This window comes from Phodopus roborovskii, unplaced genomic scaffold, assembly GCF_943737965.1.
Source record: "Phodopus roborovskii unplaced genomic scaffold, PHOROB, whole genome shotgun sequence".
Lineage (NCBI taxonomy): Eukaryota > Metazoa > Chordata > Mammalia > Rodentia > Cricetidae > Phodopus > Phodopus roborovskii.
The window spans coordinates 669,134-689,640 of NW_026125708.1; the positions used below are offsets into that span (position 1 = coordinate 669,134).

Below are 20,507 nucleotides of genomic sequence, written 5' to 3' on the forward strand. Positions count from 1 at the left end.
TGTTGCTGTGCTTGTGCACGCTCTCTCTCTCTCTCTCTCTCATACACACACACACACACACACACACACACACACACACACACACACACAGTGATGGGAGGGAGGACACGAGACAGAGAGATTACTTACAGGTTCTTTCCCATCCATAGCTTCCATCCATAGCCTTCTATTGGCTTCTGAAGGTGCCTGCAGAGTGATGGTTCCTGGTCTGGGATGGAAAGAAAGATAAATTTAAATCAGAAAATTCACCTGAGAGAATGGTATCTTGTGCTTCTTTCATCATTTTTATATAATTTGAATTAGTGGGTATTCATTGTACAAAATGATAGATTTTATTAGAACATTTTCATACATGTATGCAATGTACTTCACAAACCAACCAAAAACCAAACAAGAATTTTTTTTTTTTTTTGTTTTTTGAAAACAGGGTTTCTCTTTCTCTGTATTGTTTTGGAGGCTGTCCTGGCACTCACTCTGTAGACCATGCTGGCCTCAAACTCACAGAGATCTGACTGCCTCTGCCTCCCAAGTTCTTGGATTAAAGGCGTGTGCCACCAACGCTCAGCTCACAAACCAGATTCTTAACAACACACTATAAGGCCTCTTGTCTGAGGCAGATTTTTCCAAACTTTGTTTTAATCTATTCACTTGTTGGCCACCTACTATGGTTTGAAAATATAAATACAAATTCACACACACCCTCCAAAATGTTCTGTATTAAATGTAATCACCAATGAAACAATAATAATTTGAGTTTTATAGTTTTATAGAAAGTTTTAAGATGTGGGCCCATCCCCTCCTATCCCTTCCTTCATGTGAGAATAAGAAATGTGTTCTTTCTGGGGGATGAAGAAGTAAGGAACTATCTTGGAAACAAAGATTCCCAGGCTTCAAACCTGCTAGCCCCATAATCTTGAACTTCCAACATTATAGCTCTAAGAAATACATTTCCGATGCTTATGCATAATCCATTTTCAGGCATTAAAGCAATGAACTGGGTGAAAACAATGTTTTTATCCAGATGCTGCCCTAGGCATAGGCTCGCTTTTGATAGCAGAGAGGATGGAAGTATAAATGTGCAACTCTTAGGGAAGCATTTGGGGATTTTTATTTTTGTTTTGTTTTGGTTTTTTTTTTTTTTTTTTTTTTTGAGAGGGTTTCTCTGTGTCCTGGCTGTCCTGGAACTTGCTTTATAGACCAAGCTAGCCTCGAACTCACTGAGATGCACCTACCTGCATTTGGAGATTTTTTTAGTGCCACAAATAGTCAAATTAGAAGAATATTATTAATGACAAAAAAGGAGAGTGGGAAAAGGACTAAGTTCCAGTCCATTCTCCTTTGTGTAGGATTCATTATGACCTTAGACAAATTGTTTACTCTCCTGGAAGTTCCACCTGCCCATCTGGGACCATTGGGAAATGTATGGCACATATGCAGTAGAGTATAATGGTTAAGGAAGTAGCCTTCTTGGAGATTCAAACACCTGGACTTGGCCCTGCCTCTACCATTTAGTAAATGCATTATTCAAGCTGGTCAACTTTTCTTTACCTCTTTCTCTTCCTTTGCAAACTTGAAGAATTGAAACTTCTACTCTATATGATGAAGACTAAAGAAAATTACATTTAAGGATCTAACAGGCAGGATGTACTTGTCAAGCAACATCACTTGCTGACATTATTGTTACACCCCCTGTGTGATATGAACGTACAATTTAAAGTATTAGTACAAACACTGTTTTTTGTTATGCTATTTGATCTTCCTGAACTAGAAAAAAAGGATTAAGAGACCTTTGCTTGGCACTCTAGCAAGCATGAGTCAATGTGTGTGATACCCACTGGGCTCTTTCTGAGATCAGATGGACAAGTGAGGGAAGTCGCTGCCACAGACCTGACAAAGTGCCTCTTTCAGAGTGGTGTGTCAGCATCTTTTCATTATGATATTGACTATTCTAATCAATAATGGCATAAGATGACAAAGAAAATGGCTGTGGAGACCCACAGACCAAGATCCTGCCTTCCTACAGTGTCAGGTAATATAATTGAGTCTTGGTGTCTTCAGTTATAAAATGGGGTGAGAGGATTCAATAAGACAGTGGTTTTTAAACTGCAAATAATATGCTAACTAAAGTCGCAGATGCATCATATCTTTTAGTTCCTGAATTCTACTATAAAAGTTCCTCAAATTTCTGGGAAAGAAAAAAAAAATACAACATACCTAAGATTTAACAAATGTACTACCTACAACGAGACAAGCATAGCGTGTTGTACAAGGAAGATAAAAGTAAAGTGTCCCAGTCTCTCACTCAGGGCCAAACTGTTTGCAATCTCTTGAAATGGGGATATTATTATAGGTAGCTGGCAAAGCTAAAAACATTGAATCACACATGGAAAATGTAATCACTTTTAAGCACCTTGATGTTGAAACACCAGAGATGCTACAGGATCACACAGGGAAGTCAGAGTCCACTGAAGGCAGAGTTTAAAGGAGTCTACCAGACCCAAGAAAATGATAAATAGGTGTTTATTAGGGAAGCACTTAACACAGATAGAGTAAATAACTGCCACAGTCTTCCTGCTCCAAAAGATGCAGTAACTGCCCTTCTGATGCTCTCCACAACCGAAGAGAGCATGAGCCAGCCCCTCTTCTACCTTATAATATGTCATGTTCCCACCTGGAACCATGCCCAAAGGGTGTAGCCACCACTACAAGTTCACTGGCAAGGCAAGATGCCACTACAGCCCACTGCTGTTTTCTTATCCTACAGGGGCTGATTACCAGGAAGAGGAGTGCCAGCCAGGACCTGATGATACCAGGAAGATGAGCACCAGGCAAACGGTTACTGGTAGCAATCTTTATTTACTATCACAGTCCTTTTGACTGGGATCATCTATGTTTTAGCAAAGAAGTCATAAAGAACCACAAACCAAAAGGATGAGGGTCCAAAAACTCTCAAGTTTTAAATGGGCAACAGACTAATAGGAAAATGTCCTAATCTTTCAGTGTAACTGATCTTGTTGTTCTCAGCCCCTAATGATTTTTCGAAGATACTATGATTCATTAAGGTCTTTTGTGAGCATTTTCCTAAATTCTTCTCTATTTCCCAGTGCCTGGTATACAGAAACAAATGGATAAATTAAATCACATAGCTTATTCGCTGACTTGTGGACCAACTTCTTAACCATATTTATGCCTATCACCAAAATAATGCCAAATGCTTTCATTTCAATGATAAAGGTATCTTTTGCTTATGTATTATGGTTTCCAATTTTGTGTTTTTAGACGATTTCTGGCTTTGCCAATGGCAGTTTCTGAGTCTATGCTTTTCTTATGCTTTTCCTCAGTTCTTTGTTTTTCTATTCATTTGTTTTGTCCTAATCAAGTCTTGTTTTATATTATCTATTTTTTCTTTTTTAGATACTTGTTTGTTTTCTAATGAGAGAGCAAAAAGGGATGTAGACTTGGATGTGTGGGGAGATGGGAAGGATCTGGGATGAGCTGGGGGAGTGGGACACATAACCAGAATATATTATATGAAAAAAATCTATTTTCAATTTTTTAAAAAGTATAAGGTGTAATTATCCTTCATTAAATCGCTTGGGTTCAGGGGAGAGAAAAAGAAGGCATTGTAGAGAAACAATATAAGCATGCACTAAAGCCAGGAGTGGTGGTGAACATCTTTAGCCCTACTGAGGCAGAGGCAGGCGGATCCTCTAAGTTTGAGGTCAGCCTCTTCTACAGAGTGAGACCCTATCTCAAAAAGATGAATAAATAGATAAATAGAAATCTTTGCCAGTCAGCGGTGCACAGCTTTCATCCCAACACTTGGAAGGCAGAGGTGGGCAGATCTCTGTGAGTTTGAGGTCAGCCTGGTCAACAGAGGAAGTTCCAGCAGCACTGTTACATAAAGAAACTTTGTCTTGGAAAATCAAAAAAAAAAAAAAAAAAAAAAAAAAAACTAAACTAAAAAACAAAAACCAAAAAAAAAAAAAAAAATCATGCCCCAAATGTGCTAGCATTGGTTCAATAAACTAGTCTAGTTCACATACATATCTTCAAAGTAAGAAAAGCTTGAAACAGTATACAGTAAGTATTAAAAACCCAAGACCACCTCTACCCTTTGCCCTGTCTTTCTTTAAAACTTCTGTCAATCTACTTCATATGTTAGACCAAGAGTGTCTTAAAAGAACAAGCATGGGTACTCTGTCAGCATCGCAGCATTAAGAAAAAACAAATTTTTACATATATGACAACAAATTAAATTCTAGGGGAGACTTTTTCTACCCAGAGCCAGTGAAGTAAATGTGGCTGAGGGTTGTACAGAAAACCTAAACAAAAACAAACAAACAAACCAGACCTGGACAGGGTCTCATGGGGACCCTAATGAAGGGCAGACTGAGGGGCACTGACACAGACCTATGTATAAACTGCTCATTTTCAACAACATGAAGTAAGAGAGGAAAATACAAGACCCAGACAAACTCATGGGTAGTGAACATTGACACCATAAATTCACAGCATCACAACTTACCTTTCATTCGTTTCTATATCAAAACAGAATCTCTTGTCAATTGACTCTGTCTTTCTTCTCACGCAGTATTTCAAAGTTAGATCCACGGGTCCCTGATTTGAGAGAGCATTAACAAGCACTTATTTAAAATGCATAGACATTTCTTCTGTCTCCTGTGTTGTCCTCAGTCTCACTTGGATGGTGTTGACCAAGACTACAGAAGCAATGTGCTGACTGAGAACCTTGCAATATCATAGTAGCTGCCTTCTCACTGTTCTAAGCCTGAGAAAAACCAGGGGAAAACACACAGGGTAGACAAGTGTTCTTTCCCAAGAATGGCATATTCAATAGGAAGCCCAGAACACATCACCTAAGGGCAGTGCTGGAGAAATGGATGGCCCAAATGGCATTAAGTATACATAATAGGCTTCTGAGAAGGAAGCTGCAAGTGCATAAGTAGCTATCTAAAATCATCCCTGGAATGTGTGAGAAACGTTGAGTGTAGAGGCCTCCTACTGGATGTGGCAGTACCCAGCTTCAGGGTGACAAAATCATAAAAAAGTCTCCCCAGAGGCAGCAAAAGAGTGGGGAAATAAGCAAATTTGTATTAATCAAAGCAACATTTTTATATTTGACATATGTGGGATAGGGTGGTTCATATCAGTCCTGTGGGAAAACAAATTTGCCATAGAAAAATCACATGATCCTCCATTGCTTGTTTTCTTCTATTATCTCAACAGGGACAAAGTGACACCAAAGGGGTGGTAAGTTTAGTTAACACAATGGACCACATATTATACATGATATTTTGAAGTAATTGGTTGTTTATTATTTTCTGCATTGGTTTATTACACAAACTTCCCTCACTATAGCCCCTACACAGAGGGGAATCTGAGCAAAAAAATGCTGAACGTCATGCAAGTTGGTATGGTCAAAGTAACATTAAACCAGAAAGCTTAAGATATAGGGTGCTTCAATCACATGTGAATATTAGACATAGAGCAAAGTACTACAGGCCTACAATCCACACTATACTTCCAGAGATGCTAGGAAGCAAGGGGGACCCTAAGAGTGACATACATGTTCCGCTGGAGAAGGGGAAAGGGACAAGAGATCCTGAGCAATTGGGAGGATGGGGCAGGGGAGGGAGGGAGGAAACAGAGAAGGGGGAAAGAGGAGGGGAGAGGAGAACACGAAGGATCAAGAAGAATAGAGGGGGAAGAATAGAGGAAAACAAGAAAAGAGATACCATAATAGAGGGAGCTATTATAGGCTTAAAGAGAAATCTGGCACTAGGAAAATGTCCAGAGTTCCACAAGGATGACTCCAACTAACAATCTAAGCAATGCTGGAGAGGCTACCTTAAATGCCCTCCCCTGATAACGAGATTGATGACTACCTTAAATGTCATCCTAGAACCTTCACCCAGAAGCAGATAGAAGCAGAAGCAGACACCCACAGCTAAACACTGAGCTGAACTCCTGGAATCCAGTTGTAGAAAGGGAGGAAGGATAAGCAAAGTGGTCAAGACCATGTTGGGTAAACTCATAGAAACAGCTGACCTGACCTAGTGAGAGCACAGGGATCCCAGTCGCAATGTGGGGGGAACCAGCATTGAATCAAACAAAGCCCTCAGAATATGGGTGTCAGATAGGAGGCCAGGCAGTGGGACCTCTGACAGTAGAATCAGTATTTATTCCTAGTACACAAATGGACTTGAGCTCATTTCCCATAGAGGGATACTCTCTCTGCCCAGATACATGGAGAAGGGCCTAGGCCCTCCACCAAATGATGTGACAGACTTTGATGATCCCTCATGAAAGGCCTCATCCTCCCTGGAGAGTGGTTGGGGGTGGGACAGCGAGGGTCTAGTGGGGAACATGGGATGATGGGAAGGAGAGACAACTGGGATTGACATGTAAAATAAGATTGTTTCTAAATTAAATATAATAGAAAAATAAATAAGCAAAAGTTACAAGAGAAAAGTGATGCCATTTCCTAGCTATGTAACCCTGGCAAATCAATTTTCCTCTCTAAGTCTTAACTTCACAATCTATTATATAGCACTAGCATTATGGGTCTACTGTCTCCGAATCAGAAACACTACTTAAGTTCTAGGTCTGTATCTATGGCTCTATGCCATCCAAACATTATGCTTCACTGGCAAAAAAAAAAAAAACATTTTAGTTCAAATCAAAAAGTAACTAGATCACAGAGCCAAGATTAATACCCAGTTCAAACACAGTGGTATATGCACACCTGTAATCCCAACACTCCAACTTGTGGGAGAAGGACACGTCCAAGGCTGATCTGGATTACACAGTGAGATCCTATCTCAAAATTTAAAATGTAAAAATAAATGAAATTCAATGTATAAATAATTTCAGCTCTTGATGCTCTTTTGGTTAACTAGCTGGTATGTCACTCAGTGTGTTTGGCCTTTCATGGGCTGATCCTTTCTGCTTCCACCACAAGAACTCAACCCTCCATCAAGCCTTCAATATGCCATTCTTATTCTAACACTATGGATGTCATGTACAAGTTTCTTAAGGTGGGTGACAGAGTCAAATAGGCATCCTCCCTTTTTAGCTTTCATACCATTTAGCATCAGCAGTAAGCAGCTTAGGATCATAGGCCCCATCCACACTACTACAGCTGCATCTGCATAAACATTTTATGTCCCATAGGTGCAAAATATGTCACACATAAATCATGCTCTTTAATGACTCCATGATATTGCATGTACTGTTTTCTCCACCCAAAGTGACTCTTGGTCTGAATACACTGCTACTTGACCTATAAAGCACATTCAACTTCCCTCCAACTCTACAAATGGCATACTCCATGCTTTGTAATTTATGTGTAAATGTCCTGTTTGCAAATACTGTCATGACTGAGAAATCCTTAAGGATGTGATAATGTTTTAATCATCAATATATCTCTAGTCCCTAATAAATAAGGCTCAAAAGAGTTTATGAACACAGTCATCATCCTTTCTACTTTTCTGATGAGGAAGATGAACCTGGGTAATGTGAAATAATTAACTTGAGGTCAAAAGGCAAGTTGACTATGGAACTAGGATTTAAAACCAGTTCTTTCATGTATGGGTGAATTGGGAGGGTGGGGGCAGCACTCAGCAGTAAGTGCCCTGACATGCCAAATCACCAATCCCATAAACTCAGTCATTTAATCTCAAAATCCATCACTCTTTTTCTTCTCCATTATGTCTAACATGGAAGGATAAAATGCTGATAAAACACTGCTTTGGAGGAGACTGGTAAACTGACTTTACAGGTTGTGTTACTAGGCAGCACTGGTAAGTGTCACAGTAAGAAAGAGGGCCAGTTCCTCCATCTGCAAATTGGGTTCATGATATGTGTTCCACAGTGCTGCTAAGAGAGGAAATAAGGTACATGATAGCATATGTCCTTGGAAGACTATTGACATTGAGGAAGAGATAGTTCCTCCTCCTCTTCTTACTCCTCCTCCTCTTACTACTACTACTATTACTATACCTGGCAGCCTGGTGTACATAGTGAGCTCCAAGACAGCAGAGCTACACAAACTCTGTCTCACAAAACAAAAAGTTTGCTTAGGTTCACTGTTGAGCTCCCACGATAGCACTTTTGAAGCATCCACTCAATGAAATGAGGAGGAAAGAAAAACAAAATTGTTCTCATATGCTAGGAGGACACAAAAACGGTATCTACAGATTTTGTCCTTGGCACAGTGCTCTTTTGAAAACAAATGCAAAAATCCTAAAAGATATTATTCTCTCTAAGAAAGCTAATGTCCGGACTCCAGATAATAACTTGTAGAGAACAAAAAAAAAAAAAAAATGGGGGCTTAGAAAGTAGCTCAGCTATAAGTAGCACAAAGTCCAGGGTTCATCCCCAGTGTCACATAAACCAGTCATGATAACACACACGTGTAATTCCAGAACTCAGAATGAGGCACCAGGATAAGAATTTCAGGGTCATACTTTACATCATAAAGAGTTGGAAGCCATCCCATGCTACTCGAAACCTTATCAACAACCCCCATGCCCTAACATGAAATGGAAAACAAAAAGGCTACAGCTAGTATCACTCATAAGCACTTGCCACTCAAATACAACAGGCAAGATCATGCTGACCAGGAACAATTTCTCTGCTATAGCCCAAGAAAAATTTGCTGAAGGCTAGTGACACATTTACCTAAGGGTGTTCCCTTAGCTTAAACCTACATTTGAGATAAAATAGAAGGCTCTGTGCTCAAAGATCAAGGCAAAAAAGTATTTTCCAAAAGTCTGTAATAAACATCAGCCCACTCTAGTTTTCTACGTACAAGCTATACAGGACTAGTCATCTACAGAAACTATTAATAGAAATAGGCATTTTTCTCCAAATTCCTGGTTACCTAAATCAGGCCTTTGAGTGTATACTTAAAACTTCCAACAATATATAAATATTTAAAAGGGGCACACTGATAGCACATATGAGAGCAGATGAAAGCGGTACTTTCAAAAAATAAGCAATGTGAAGATCAGTTTTTACCTGTCAAAACATTCATGTGTGGGATGCAAACAACCCTCTCCATGGTAAAATTACCTCAGCATTTTCAAAAGTAGGAGAGGACTTGAAGATGAAAGGGAGAAACACAAACTACTTATAGAGATTTTAATGTAGTGTACTTGATTCTAATTCCAGGCAAGAGATTATATATATATATATATATATATATATATATATACATACACACTTTTAATAAATGCATTCTGGAAATCATATTTTTAAAACTTACCACTTAAAAGTATCATCCATGTTTTAAATATGTTACTTGTACAAACAATAGGCAACTGTAATAATAAATAGGCTGAAAATATAAAGACACAATCATAAACCCTGGCGGTAGAAGTTGTATATAATGGGAGATACCTGTTAATCCCAGCATTCAAGAGTCTGAGGCAGGACTTACTGCAAATTCAAGCTATGTCTGTGCTACACAATGTGCTCCAGGCCAGCCTGGGTCACAAAACAAGACCCTTTCTCAAAAACCAAACCAAGTAAGAATAACAAAAGTCCTGATCTTAGCCATGGCTCAAGTAAACCAAGGTCAAACAGAACAGGTAAAATCCTGGTTTTACCCAACAGTGATAGACTTGATCATTTGACACTTTGTCAATATATGTTCTTTCCTGAGATACAGTCCACACAGTTGAGCTCACAAAGTAGCAGTATCAAAAACTGACCTGCTTAGCACCTGGCTTCTGTTCCATTGGTGTCATGGTGAGTGTCCTAGTTTCTTTCTCATACTGGCAGTAGTATTTCACCCAGGATATCCCCAGAGCCCCTACAAAGACAGGAAAACGTGAACTAGCGGAAGGTTTCAGCTCCACAAAGCACAAGATGTTTACTGTATCTTTGTTTCTTCTCCAGTGCTTGAGATTGAACCCAAGGCCTCTACCTATTATGCATAGTCCTAGCCTACTGCATACTCTGTGCAGACAAACCCCAGATCAATCTCTGCCCTTCACCTGTGCTCCATCTGTACTTACCCCATCTACCCATTGTACCCATAGAGAACCTCACCAACTGTTTCCCATACCCATTCTTGGCTCATTCCAAACCTACTCTCCCTGCAATATTTCCTGGGAATAGAGACACCTAAGCATCCAGAAGTTGGAAACTCCTGCAAGTGTTCCTCTTTGCTAAAACCTCTCATTTGACTACCATTGAGTTGTGTCCATTCCACTCCTTGCATGTCTCTTCTTCAGCAATCTCCACTTCTCCTACCCCTTTAGCAATGAATTAGTTAAAGGAAGTTATCACTGTTTCTTAATACTTATAACATTACCAACAAAATAGAAATTTACTTTCCCACCCATTAATCATTTCACACAGACTTGTCTAATTCTCCCATTTCTGACTGATTCCTATGAAACCGGTCTTGACCCTTTTGCTGAAGCATTACTTTAAAATACCTTTCCATTGATGTCATTTCCCTTATAAATCACACATGGCTTACCTACTTTCTCCAAACAACCTTCAAAGCCCTGCATAATTTGATCAAACTGACCATTCTGGACTTGTCTTTGGGCACCCTCAGCCCTATGTTCCTGTGTCACTGAATTACTTTCAGTTCCCAATACGTAAAGGGGCATATCACTTGTACTACAAACACAACATGTATTTAAGAATAAATAATTACATCACGACAACAAGGGCTAACCTTGACAAACCAAGACCTAAGCATAAGGTATGCTCTCCAACACTCCTGTGCCTCTACTCATATAGCAGCACACACCAGGAGTTCTTCACCAACCCTTATTCCATTTTCTTACACTCTTACTGAACATTCAGGTTCTAAGTCAAACATCACTCCCTCAGATAAGTTCTTAGATAAGTGGGAGTGCAAACAAAATGTTTCATGAATATATTTTTCTATCTCTCCTATTGCTTTGAGGGAAAAAAAAGAAAGAAGAGTGTTAATTCAACTTAGTGACAGCGCACATAGCACAGGTTCTTAACTAGGAGCAATTTTACTTCACTGTAGACAGATTAGGTTGTAGTATGTGGAGAGTCCTACTAACACAAAGTGAAGTGAAAACTAGGATGGATAGTGCTCACCACTTTACCCTGTACAGACACTGAGGATGGCAGGTGGAATAGGATACAGCTGAATTAGATCTTAAATCCAGTGCCTGTTCTAAGCCTCAGTGATTTCTAGTATAAAAGAAACACAATGAGGAATCAAAGATTAAATGGTATGAGGCTTTTAGAGTACTATACATAGTATATGCAATCCATATGGTTTTTCTGCCTTCTTTGCCCCACCTCCTTTTTAAACCAAAGTTCATTACACACAATTAACATTCCTCATCTTGAATCTCAGAGAAAAGAAATAAATCTTAGTACTCTAGAGACACAGTAACCTAACTCCCCCTCAAGATTTTTTCTTTGCATATTTTCTATCCCCACCCTGCCGTCCCAGGAGTTGTGTTTGGTATGGATCTACAAACAACAAGGATTCCCAGCATCCAGAAAGTTAACATGGCAAGCCAACTTGAAGCCAGGGGATGATGTTGCAAGCCCACACACATTTCTCCTGTGTATAGAGATAGCCTTCAATGGTTGGCTGTCCTGGAAGTTTGCATGTCTGAGGAGCTTCTTTCATCCTTTTCTTAAGTTCTTCCATCTCTTCTCGGGTACTGGAGAAATGATTTCTTGTCTGTCAAGAAATCATTACAATCATTATCACCATTAGCAACAGTACTGTGTATTTATAGGTCATAGATAGAGTACAAGGATTTCTTTGTTCCTGGCAAGTACTAAAACTGATAGAAGACTGCTGAACAGTAGTGACCAGAAAATAATTCTAGAGTTTAATGTTATTATGAACTAGAAAGGAAACAAAAATGTGGACATCACAAGAAGCAATGCATTATGCCCAGTGGGTTAGGACAAGCTTCAAGTAAAGAAATTAAAATTCTGAGATTAGAATGACCTTCCTTTACAACAATTAAAATTCTGAGATTAGACTGACCTTCCTTTACAACAAGGGCAATACAAAACAAAAAGTTCCCAAAGATAATATTATCATGGCAACTTCTTTATGTTAGTGAAGAAGATAAAGACTACACTGGTTGGTCCCAGCTATTAACAATGCTAATAATGAGTCAGCCATGAGTACACATGCAAATGCTTGGTATTAGCTCACATTTGTCAAGTTACACATAGCAGAGGAGTCAACTTGATTGTAGAAAAATTTTTGTAAGTCAGCAGAAAATAGGTACTCTCGGGTTCAGATAAAGGATAGGACCCAGAAGGAAGGAATAGGTGCAGAAAGAAAAAAAGTAGGTAAAACTGTACATGACAACCACCCTAAGCAAGCATCTTATCAGCAGTTTTGAATTTAAAAACACATCTATGAATGTCATGCAATGTAACACCTATGCCAATGACACCTTATCTTAGTGATACCTTCTCTGATTACCAATTGTTATACTCTCTATGCTTCTTTTACAATGTTGCTTGATTCCATATAGCAACAAATACTATAAGGGATTATGAGTTACTGATGGTTATGCTTCTACTCCAAGAAAATAATTATTCAAGTCAGACAATCCCTGATACCTTTTTCTGGTGTGCCAGAGACGTCTACGTTATCTTACATAAGGTATATTGGGGTATATCCATAAATACTCGTCAAATGTGGGCTAAGTGATAAAATCAATAAATTCTCATGTTCTAATACATAAAAAATGCCATGCTTGTGTTCATTTATAATAACTAACATGTACAACAAGATAGAGAAGTCCTTTAACATTCATTTTACTAAGTGATGAAAGAAGGAAAAAGATAAATAGGGGCATCCATAATAATAAAGCCCACAAAATTTTTTAACTTACTTTTGAATTAGCTTAAGGCCTAAGCCTTATATTTAAATAAGCCTACTGCTGGATTCTGATCTGTGAGAGAGACAGTAAAGTACCAATGCCAAAGAGGTGTTCCTGAATATAGGATAGGTTTGAAGAGCAGAAAGCCTCAAAGAGAGGAAGAGTCAAAACTGAAAACGCAAAAACATGTTAACATGTTTGGACTCTACACCACATTGTCCTGACAAATTGCCTGTGGTGTAATAGCCTTTAATTCCACGGTTAAGATCACTGAGGCTCAAATCCTAATGGAAATCCAGTTGAAGACATCCACATGCAACTCACATTCTGTAAACTGAGCTGCAGCTGCTGTTTGTATGGGAGGAAATCCTGTGTGAGCTCCACAGTCAAGCTGTTGGAAATGAAGAGGCTGTGAAGAAAGGCCAAGACCTAAGGGAGACAGACAAAAATCACCTTTAGAAACTGACTGTTATCTATCAGCAGCACTCCTTAACTGATCGAGTAAAGAAACCATGATGTCCGGGAAGAAACTCAGAGTATTTACCATGGTAACACAAGCAGATACACACATAAATATTCTCATATTAGGCTAAATACTTCACCTGCATTCGGTCTCAGAAAGTAAATAGTAAGTCCAGGTCTTTTCTAGATTGCATAAAGCCACTCAGGAATTAGATACTGCAGAAGCTGACTAGATCTCTTCTCTAAACTGCTACAGCATCTCTCAGCCAAAAATATAAAATCTAAAACTGAAAATTTTCAAGGACAGATGTAATGCCAAAACTAAAACAAATTTTACACCTGACTTCATGTGATAAATTTCACACACACTGTAAAAAAAATGTAAATACAGTAAAATATTTCATTAAATCTTTTGCTTATGAGTATAAGGGCTTTAAGAAATATAAACGGACTTTGTGTTTAAACGGGGGGCTATTTTAAGATATTTAATCATATGAATTCAAATATTCCATTTTTTTTTTTCAAAAATTCCAACCATGTCTGGGTCCAATCATATTGGGTAACAGATACTCAACATATATATCCACAGGACTAGTCCACAGTAGTTGCTTGTTGCAGAAGATGGCATACAAATGATGAGCAGAGCACTTTTTAATTTTCAATACACTCAAGCCATGGCCAGTAAGATGGTTCAGGAGGTAAAGGCAAATGCAGCACAAGCTACTGAATTCAATCCTCAGGATCCACATAAAGTTGAAAGGAGAGAACTGACTCCACAAAGCTGTCACTTGACCTCTACATATACACCATAGCACAAACATCCCTCACAATAATAATAAATCTATCGTTTCATTCAATCCCATCAAAAACAAAATGTACATAAAACAAAACCAAAAAATGCATTTTTCTTTATCAAATTATAAATATATAAATGTTCAATATTGGCAAAGTATAACAGGGAGAAGTATACATTGTTCCATTTGATTTAGAAAGCATCCCCAACATAAACAAGCAATAAACATAGAAACAATAAAATGCACACATGCACATACATTTATGACAAGTATGTGGTATAGAGATATGTCCACTGCATTCACATTTATATCCACAATCCTTCCTGTTTTTCTCCCAAACTTCAATTCAAGAAATGAAATCACCACTCAGCAGTCAGTCAAACCAGAAAGGGACTTTCTCTCTTTAACTTACATTTAAGTCCAATTAAACAGATTTTTTTTTGCTAGTGTTTCCTCCAAAATGCCATTTTCAATGCTAGATATAGAACCTAGAACCTTACACATGCTATGCAAGCATGCTATGACTGAGCTATATCCCCAACCCAACAAAATATTTTTCTAACCTAGCTACCCTTTACTGTTTCTACTTCCATTCAAGTGATGTGTATTTTGTCTAGATCACTGTAGTATTTACTTATTTAACTTGAGACAGTCTAGCTGCCTCTAGCTGAGGCAGATCTCAAACTCATGATTCTCTTGCCTTTGTCTCTCTCCTGGGGTGGATATTACAAGCATGTGCCACCTCACCCAGTCTATAATATCTTTTTATTGCTTTCCTAGAACAGTGTCAAGCCATTCTCCACACTACAAAATTGTTCCCTGTCAAGTCATACTTAATAGCCTTCAGTGGCTTTCCATGATGCTTAGGCTGACATCCAAATCATATGCTATGCCAATGGATCCCATGCCTTTCAGTCATACATCACTTTCTATAATACACACATCTTCTTTTCATTTTTTGAGAATGTCTAAACATTCTTTTCTCACTATCATGAAGGCACACTGGATTTTGTCAAAGGCCTTTTCTTCATCTATTGAGATGATCATGTGATTTTTAACTTTAAGCCCATTTATATGATTTATTACAGTATTAACTTTCATATATTGAAACAATCTTGCATCTGTAGGATAAAGTCAACGTGGTCATGGCGGGTGATCTTTGTGATGATATATGCCTGTATTCAGCTTGCAAGTAGTTTATTGAGGTATTTGAAACTATGTTCACCAAGGAAATTGGCCAAGAGCGCCTATTGCTGCTGTTGTGTCTCTACTTGGCATTGGCTCCATGCCTTTCCTCTTTAGTCTCTACCTAAATGGCACTTTCATGCTCCACTGATGTAAATTTTTGCCATGTTCAATCTACTTTGTTTCTTTTATAGATCTTATCACAACTTCTTACATTTTTGAATTATGGGCATAGCACCCCTTCTTTCTACCCAATGAGAGTAACATGTTCATAAAGGAAGAAATTATCAATCTGGTTTACTATATTGTCTGGACTACAACAAAATATTGATGCTTCTACAGTAGAATGCATACTAGTTTTCACACAGTACATATAGAATTATAAAAATGTGGACATCAACACATGTATATTCATTCAATCATACATGCACATGTGTAATATATGTAGCCACATATATTCACATATTCACACTCAAAAGTATACTTCAAACACGCAAAAGAGATATACTGTATACATAAATTATTTGAAATGGAAAAATACTGGATAACCAATACAGATTATTGATATGTAAGGGAAGTTTTGATGGATGCACTTAGTAATAAAAAAATGTTATCAAAAGTCAGCTTATTTTCAAATCAACATGCACTAAATTTTGTAATAAAATAAAGGGAATTTAGTAGAAATAATTATGCTGCTTTTAATAGTAGAACAGGAAGTGATTAAATGTAAGGGCCATGTGTTCTTAGCACAGGCTAACATATATGACACATAGTTTTAAAAGCTTTCTGATAGCATGAGGGAAAGAAAGCCAAAAGCCCATGCCCAGATATATTCACAGTAGAAAAATATAAGACTTTCAAAGATCTAGAAAGAATGAAACTCCTTTTACAAAGCCAGAATTATTTAATAGAAAACCAGGTAAAGACACAGACAGACAAAACACACACACACACACACACACACACACACACACACACACACACAACACAAAACACAAAACAAAAAAAGGCCAATAGCCCTGATGAATATAGATGCAAAAATCTTCAGTAAAAACCTTGCCAACTGTACTAAGTCACATATCAAAATGATTACCCATCATGACCAAGTTAGCTTTAAGCCAGAGATGTAGGGCTAGTTCACCATAGGTAAATTAATAATTATACTAAATCATATAAATAAACCTAAAGACAAAATTCACATGATCATCTTAATAGAAGAAGAAAAAGCCTTTGGCAAAATCCAACATGTCTTCATGACAAAATTCCTAGAGAAACTAGAACTGGAGGAAACAAATCTCAACATAACAAAAGTTAAATATGACTGACCCGCAGATAACATCATCCAAAATGGAGAGGTATTTAAAGAAAATTTTATTAAAATCAGAAATGAGACAGGGCTTTCCACTGTCTCCATGACTCTGCAATACAATGCTCAGAACATTAGCTGGAACAATACAAATAAGAGAAGTAAATTAAAGAAATACAAAAAGTCAAGCAAGTTGAATTAGCTCCATTTGTAGATGATATGATATTATACATGAGAGATTTCAAAAACTACACCAGAAAACTAGAAATGACCAACAATTTCAACAAACTGTCGGATAACTTTTTAAAAAATCAGTAACAATTCCATATATCAATAGCAAGCACATTGAAAAACAGACCATGAACCAATTTCTAGTCACAACAGCCTCAAAAAATGTCTAGAACTTAAACAACTAAGGAAGAAAAAGACCCCTACAAAGAAAACTTTAAATATCTCAAGGAAGAGACTGAGGAAAACACTAGAAAACTTAAGCACTTTCCACACTCATGGGTTGGTAGAATATTATTGTGAAAAGGACCATTCTACCAAAATAACTTAGAGGTTCAGTGCATTCCAAATCAAAATGCCATATTCACCAAAGAAATGGGAAAAGATTCTAGAATTCATATGGAACCAGCCAAAGCAATCCTGTATAAAAAGAAAAATGAGTGATGGGGACAGCTCTTTCATGCTCACAACTTGGATCACCCATACCTCCACCAATAGGATTGGCTTAATTATGCTCCCCGGGTGAGGTGCAGGGCCTGCTCTTCCAAGAGATGCAGCTGGTGGGGGACTGGGCCCACCACCCCAATGCCCATCCACACCTGAGGCAGGTGGGAGAGCTGGCCCTGAGGTCATAAGAGCAGAAGAGCTGGCCCTGCCCTTCCTCGGCTGCAGCACTCAGGAGAGTGGCCCCTATGCCATGCCTGGGCAACACAGTAGAGATGGCCCTGAAGGTGTAGGTGTGAGAGAACCAACTCTGAGAACACGAAAGCAGGAGAACTGGCTCTGCCCCTTGCTTATTACTGTAAGGCATGAACTAGCCAGGGCCGTGCAGGAGAGCTCACCAGGTGCTGAGGAAAAAGGAGAACTGGCAGACTGATCAACCCTGCAACCACTCAGACTCAGAACCAGGGTTATGTGTTGGCCCACCTCAACACCCAGCTAATATGTGGTCTGCTGCAGCACATAAAGGGACCAGTCCTGCAGACCCAATGCTGCAGGATCTCTACAACACAGAGCAACAACAGGATATCCAAGAGAAGTCCCAGTGAAGGCCCAGCATTGTTGGTGTGGCACAAATCAGAGGCCTCAAACCAGACCAATGACTCTGCAATGAACACCTGCAAGTAAGATATATGGACAGAAGGACTTACTGCTTGACTCACTGTAACACTGCAGCTTCCATGATGAGACTGATTTTTTTTCCTTCTCCCTTTTTTCTCTTAAGTTCTACTTTATTTTATTTTGGGGAGGAGGTTACATCGTCAGAAGGCATATATGAAGGGACAGGGAAATGAATGGGGTGGAAAAGCATGATGTGAAAGACACAAAAAGACAAACACGGTATGTACTCACTCATATATGGTTTTTAGACATAGAGTGAAGGATCACCAGCCTATAATCCATACTGCCAGAGAAGCTAGGAAACAAGGAGGACCCTAAGAGGAGACATATATGGTTCCCGGGGAGAAGGGGAAAGGAACAAGATCTCCCAAGCAAATTGGGAGCATGGGGGGAGGGGAGAGGGAGTTAGGGAGAAGAGCAGGGGAGAGGTGGGCATGAAGGAGCAGGAAAATTGAGTCGGGGAAAGAATAGAGGAGAGCAAGAAAAGAGATACCATAACAGAGGGAGCCATTATTGATTTAAGGAGAACTCTGGCACTAGGGAAATGTCCACAGATCTACAAAGATGAACCCAACTAACAATCTAAGCAATAGTGGAGAGGCTATCTTAAATGCCCTTCCCCAATAATGAGATTGATGACTACCTTATATGCCATCCCAGAGCTTTATCTAGTAGCTGATGGAAGCAGAAGCAGACACCTACAGCTAAACACTGACCCTTACTCTTGGAATCCAGCTGCAGACAGGGAGGAGTGATGAGCAAAAGGGTCAAGACCAGGCTGGAGAAACCCACAGAAATTGCTGACCTGAACAAGGGGGAGCTCATGCACGCCAGACTGATAGCTGGAAAAACAGCATAGGACTGACCCAGATTCCCTGAATTTGGTGTTAGTTGAGAGGACTGGGCAGTCTATGGGGCCTCTGATAGTGGATCAGTATTTATCCCTAGCATACGAATGGACTTGGGAGACCATTCCACATAAAGGGATACCCCCCAGCCTAGACACATGGGCCCTGCTCCAAATGATATGACAGACTTTGAAGACTCCCCATGGAAGGTCTCCCCATGAAAGGGGATGGGATGGGGGCTGATAGGGAGAACAGGGCAGGACAGGAGGGTGCAGGAACTGGGATTGATATGTAAAACAAACTTGTTTCAAATTTAAACAAAAATATATTAAAAAATAATAAATAAAACGAAAGTTGAAAAAAAGAAAAGAAAAATGCTGGTGAGATTCACTATCCAGATCTCTAGATTTATTACAGGGCTATAGCAGTAAAAACAGCAAGGTAGTTGCACAAAACCAGACTTGTAGACCAATGGAACCAAACAGAAAACACCAACATAAATAAATGTAACTACAGTCATTTAATGTTTGACAAAGATGCCAACAATCTTTGTAGAAAATATAGAATCTTTAGCACATAGTACTGGGAAAAAATGGATATCTACATGCAGAAGAATAAAGTTAGGCCTATGTCAATCAACCTGCGCAAAACTGACTCCAAATGAATGGACTAGCTTAGTGTAAAGCCTGAAACAATGTAACTGCTAGAAGAAAACATAGACAGTATACTACAAGATTTGGGTGTAGGAAAGGAATTTGAACATGATTCCATTTGCCCAGAAATTAGGCCAGCAATTGACAAGTGGAACTTCATAAAACTAAAAATCGTCTGCACAGCTAAGGAATAAATCTATCAATTGGAGAGGATGTCCAAAGAGAAGCAATATCCATGATATATATTTTAAAAGTTTTTTTTTTTTAAAGAGTCAAGGAAGCAACCATGTTTTAAAGAAAAATGGGCTATAGAACTGAACAGAGAATACTGAAAAGCAGAAATAAAAATGGCAAAAAACCCTTCAAACATGGTCATTATAATTAGCAATTAGAAAAATACAAATTAAAATAACAACTGAGATTTCATCTCACCCCAGTGAAAATGGCCAAGATCCACAAAACAATCGCAACAAATGCCCACTGTTGGGATTGCAAACTGGTACAGTCACTCTGAAAATCTTTGTGGAGAAGTCTCAAAAAGCTAAAAGTAGACTACTACGTGACTTACCTACACTCCTTGCTATATACCCAAAGGTTTCCTTATCCTACTCTACAGTGATCATTACTGATCTATTCACAATAACTAAGAAATGAAAACAATCTAAACATTCTTCAGCTGAGGAATAGATAATGAAAATATTATATATATATATATATATATATACATATATATATATATAATGAAATATTCAGATGTAAAGAAAAATAAAATCATGAAAGTTACTGATAAATGGATGAAAACATAAAACATTATATTGAGTGGGGTAACTTTGTCTGTAACTCCAAATCTTCAGAAGCATGTACATATCCTGGAGTAACTGCTAATAGCAAAAAAGTAGAAGGAAAATATGACAGGGAATGGGTTGGGACTAGACAAGGGAGTTGTAGGACACAGTTGCTCTAAAAGGGAATATGAGTGGCTGATATGTACTTAAGGAGGGAAAAGGGATGGCAACATAAAGGGA

The 20,507-nt window shown here is 38.6% G+C and overlaps 1 protein-coding gene across 1 annotated transcript in view; it reads right to left on the minus strand.

Annotated features, from left to right (window-relative positions):
* Positions 1-20,507, minus strand: part of Ophn1 (oligophrenin 1) — a 333,577-nt gene that overhangs the window by 135,631 nt on the left and 177,439 nt on the right. The window contains exons 8-12 of the mRNA XM_051178493.1: positions 13,209-13,313; positions 11,587-11,716; positions 9,738-9,838; positions 4,529-4,620; positions 130-208 (exon numbers count right to left, since the gene is read on the minus strand). Of these exons, the coding sequence (XP_051034450.1) occupies positions 130-208; positions 4,529-4,620; positions 9,738-9,838; positions 11,587-11,716; positions 13,209-13,313 (507 nt within the window). The remainder of the gene's footprint in view (positions 1-129; positions 209-4,528; positions 4,621-9,737; positions 9,839-11,586; positions 11,717-13,208; positions 13,314-20,507) is intronic.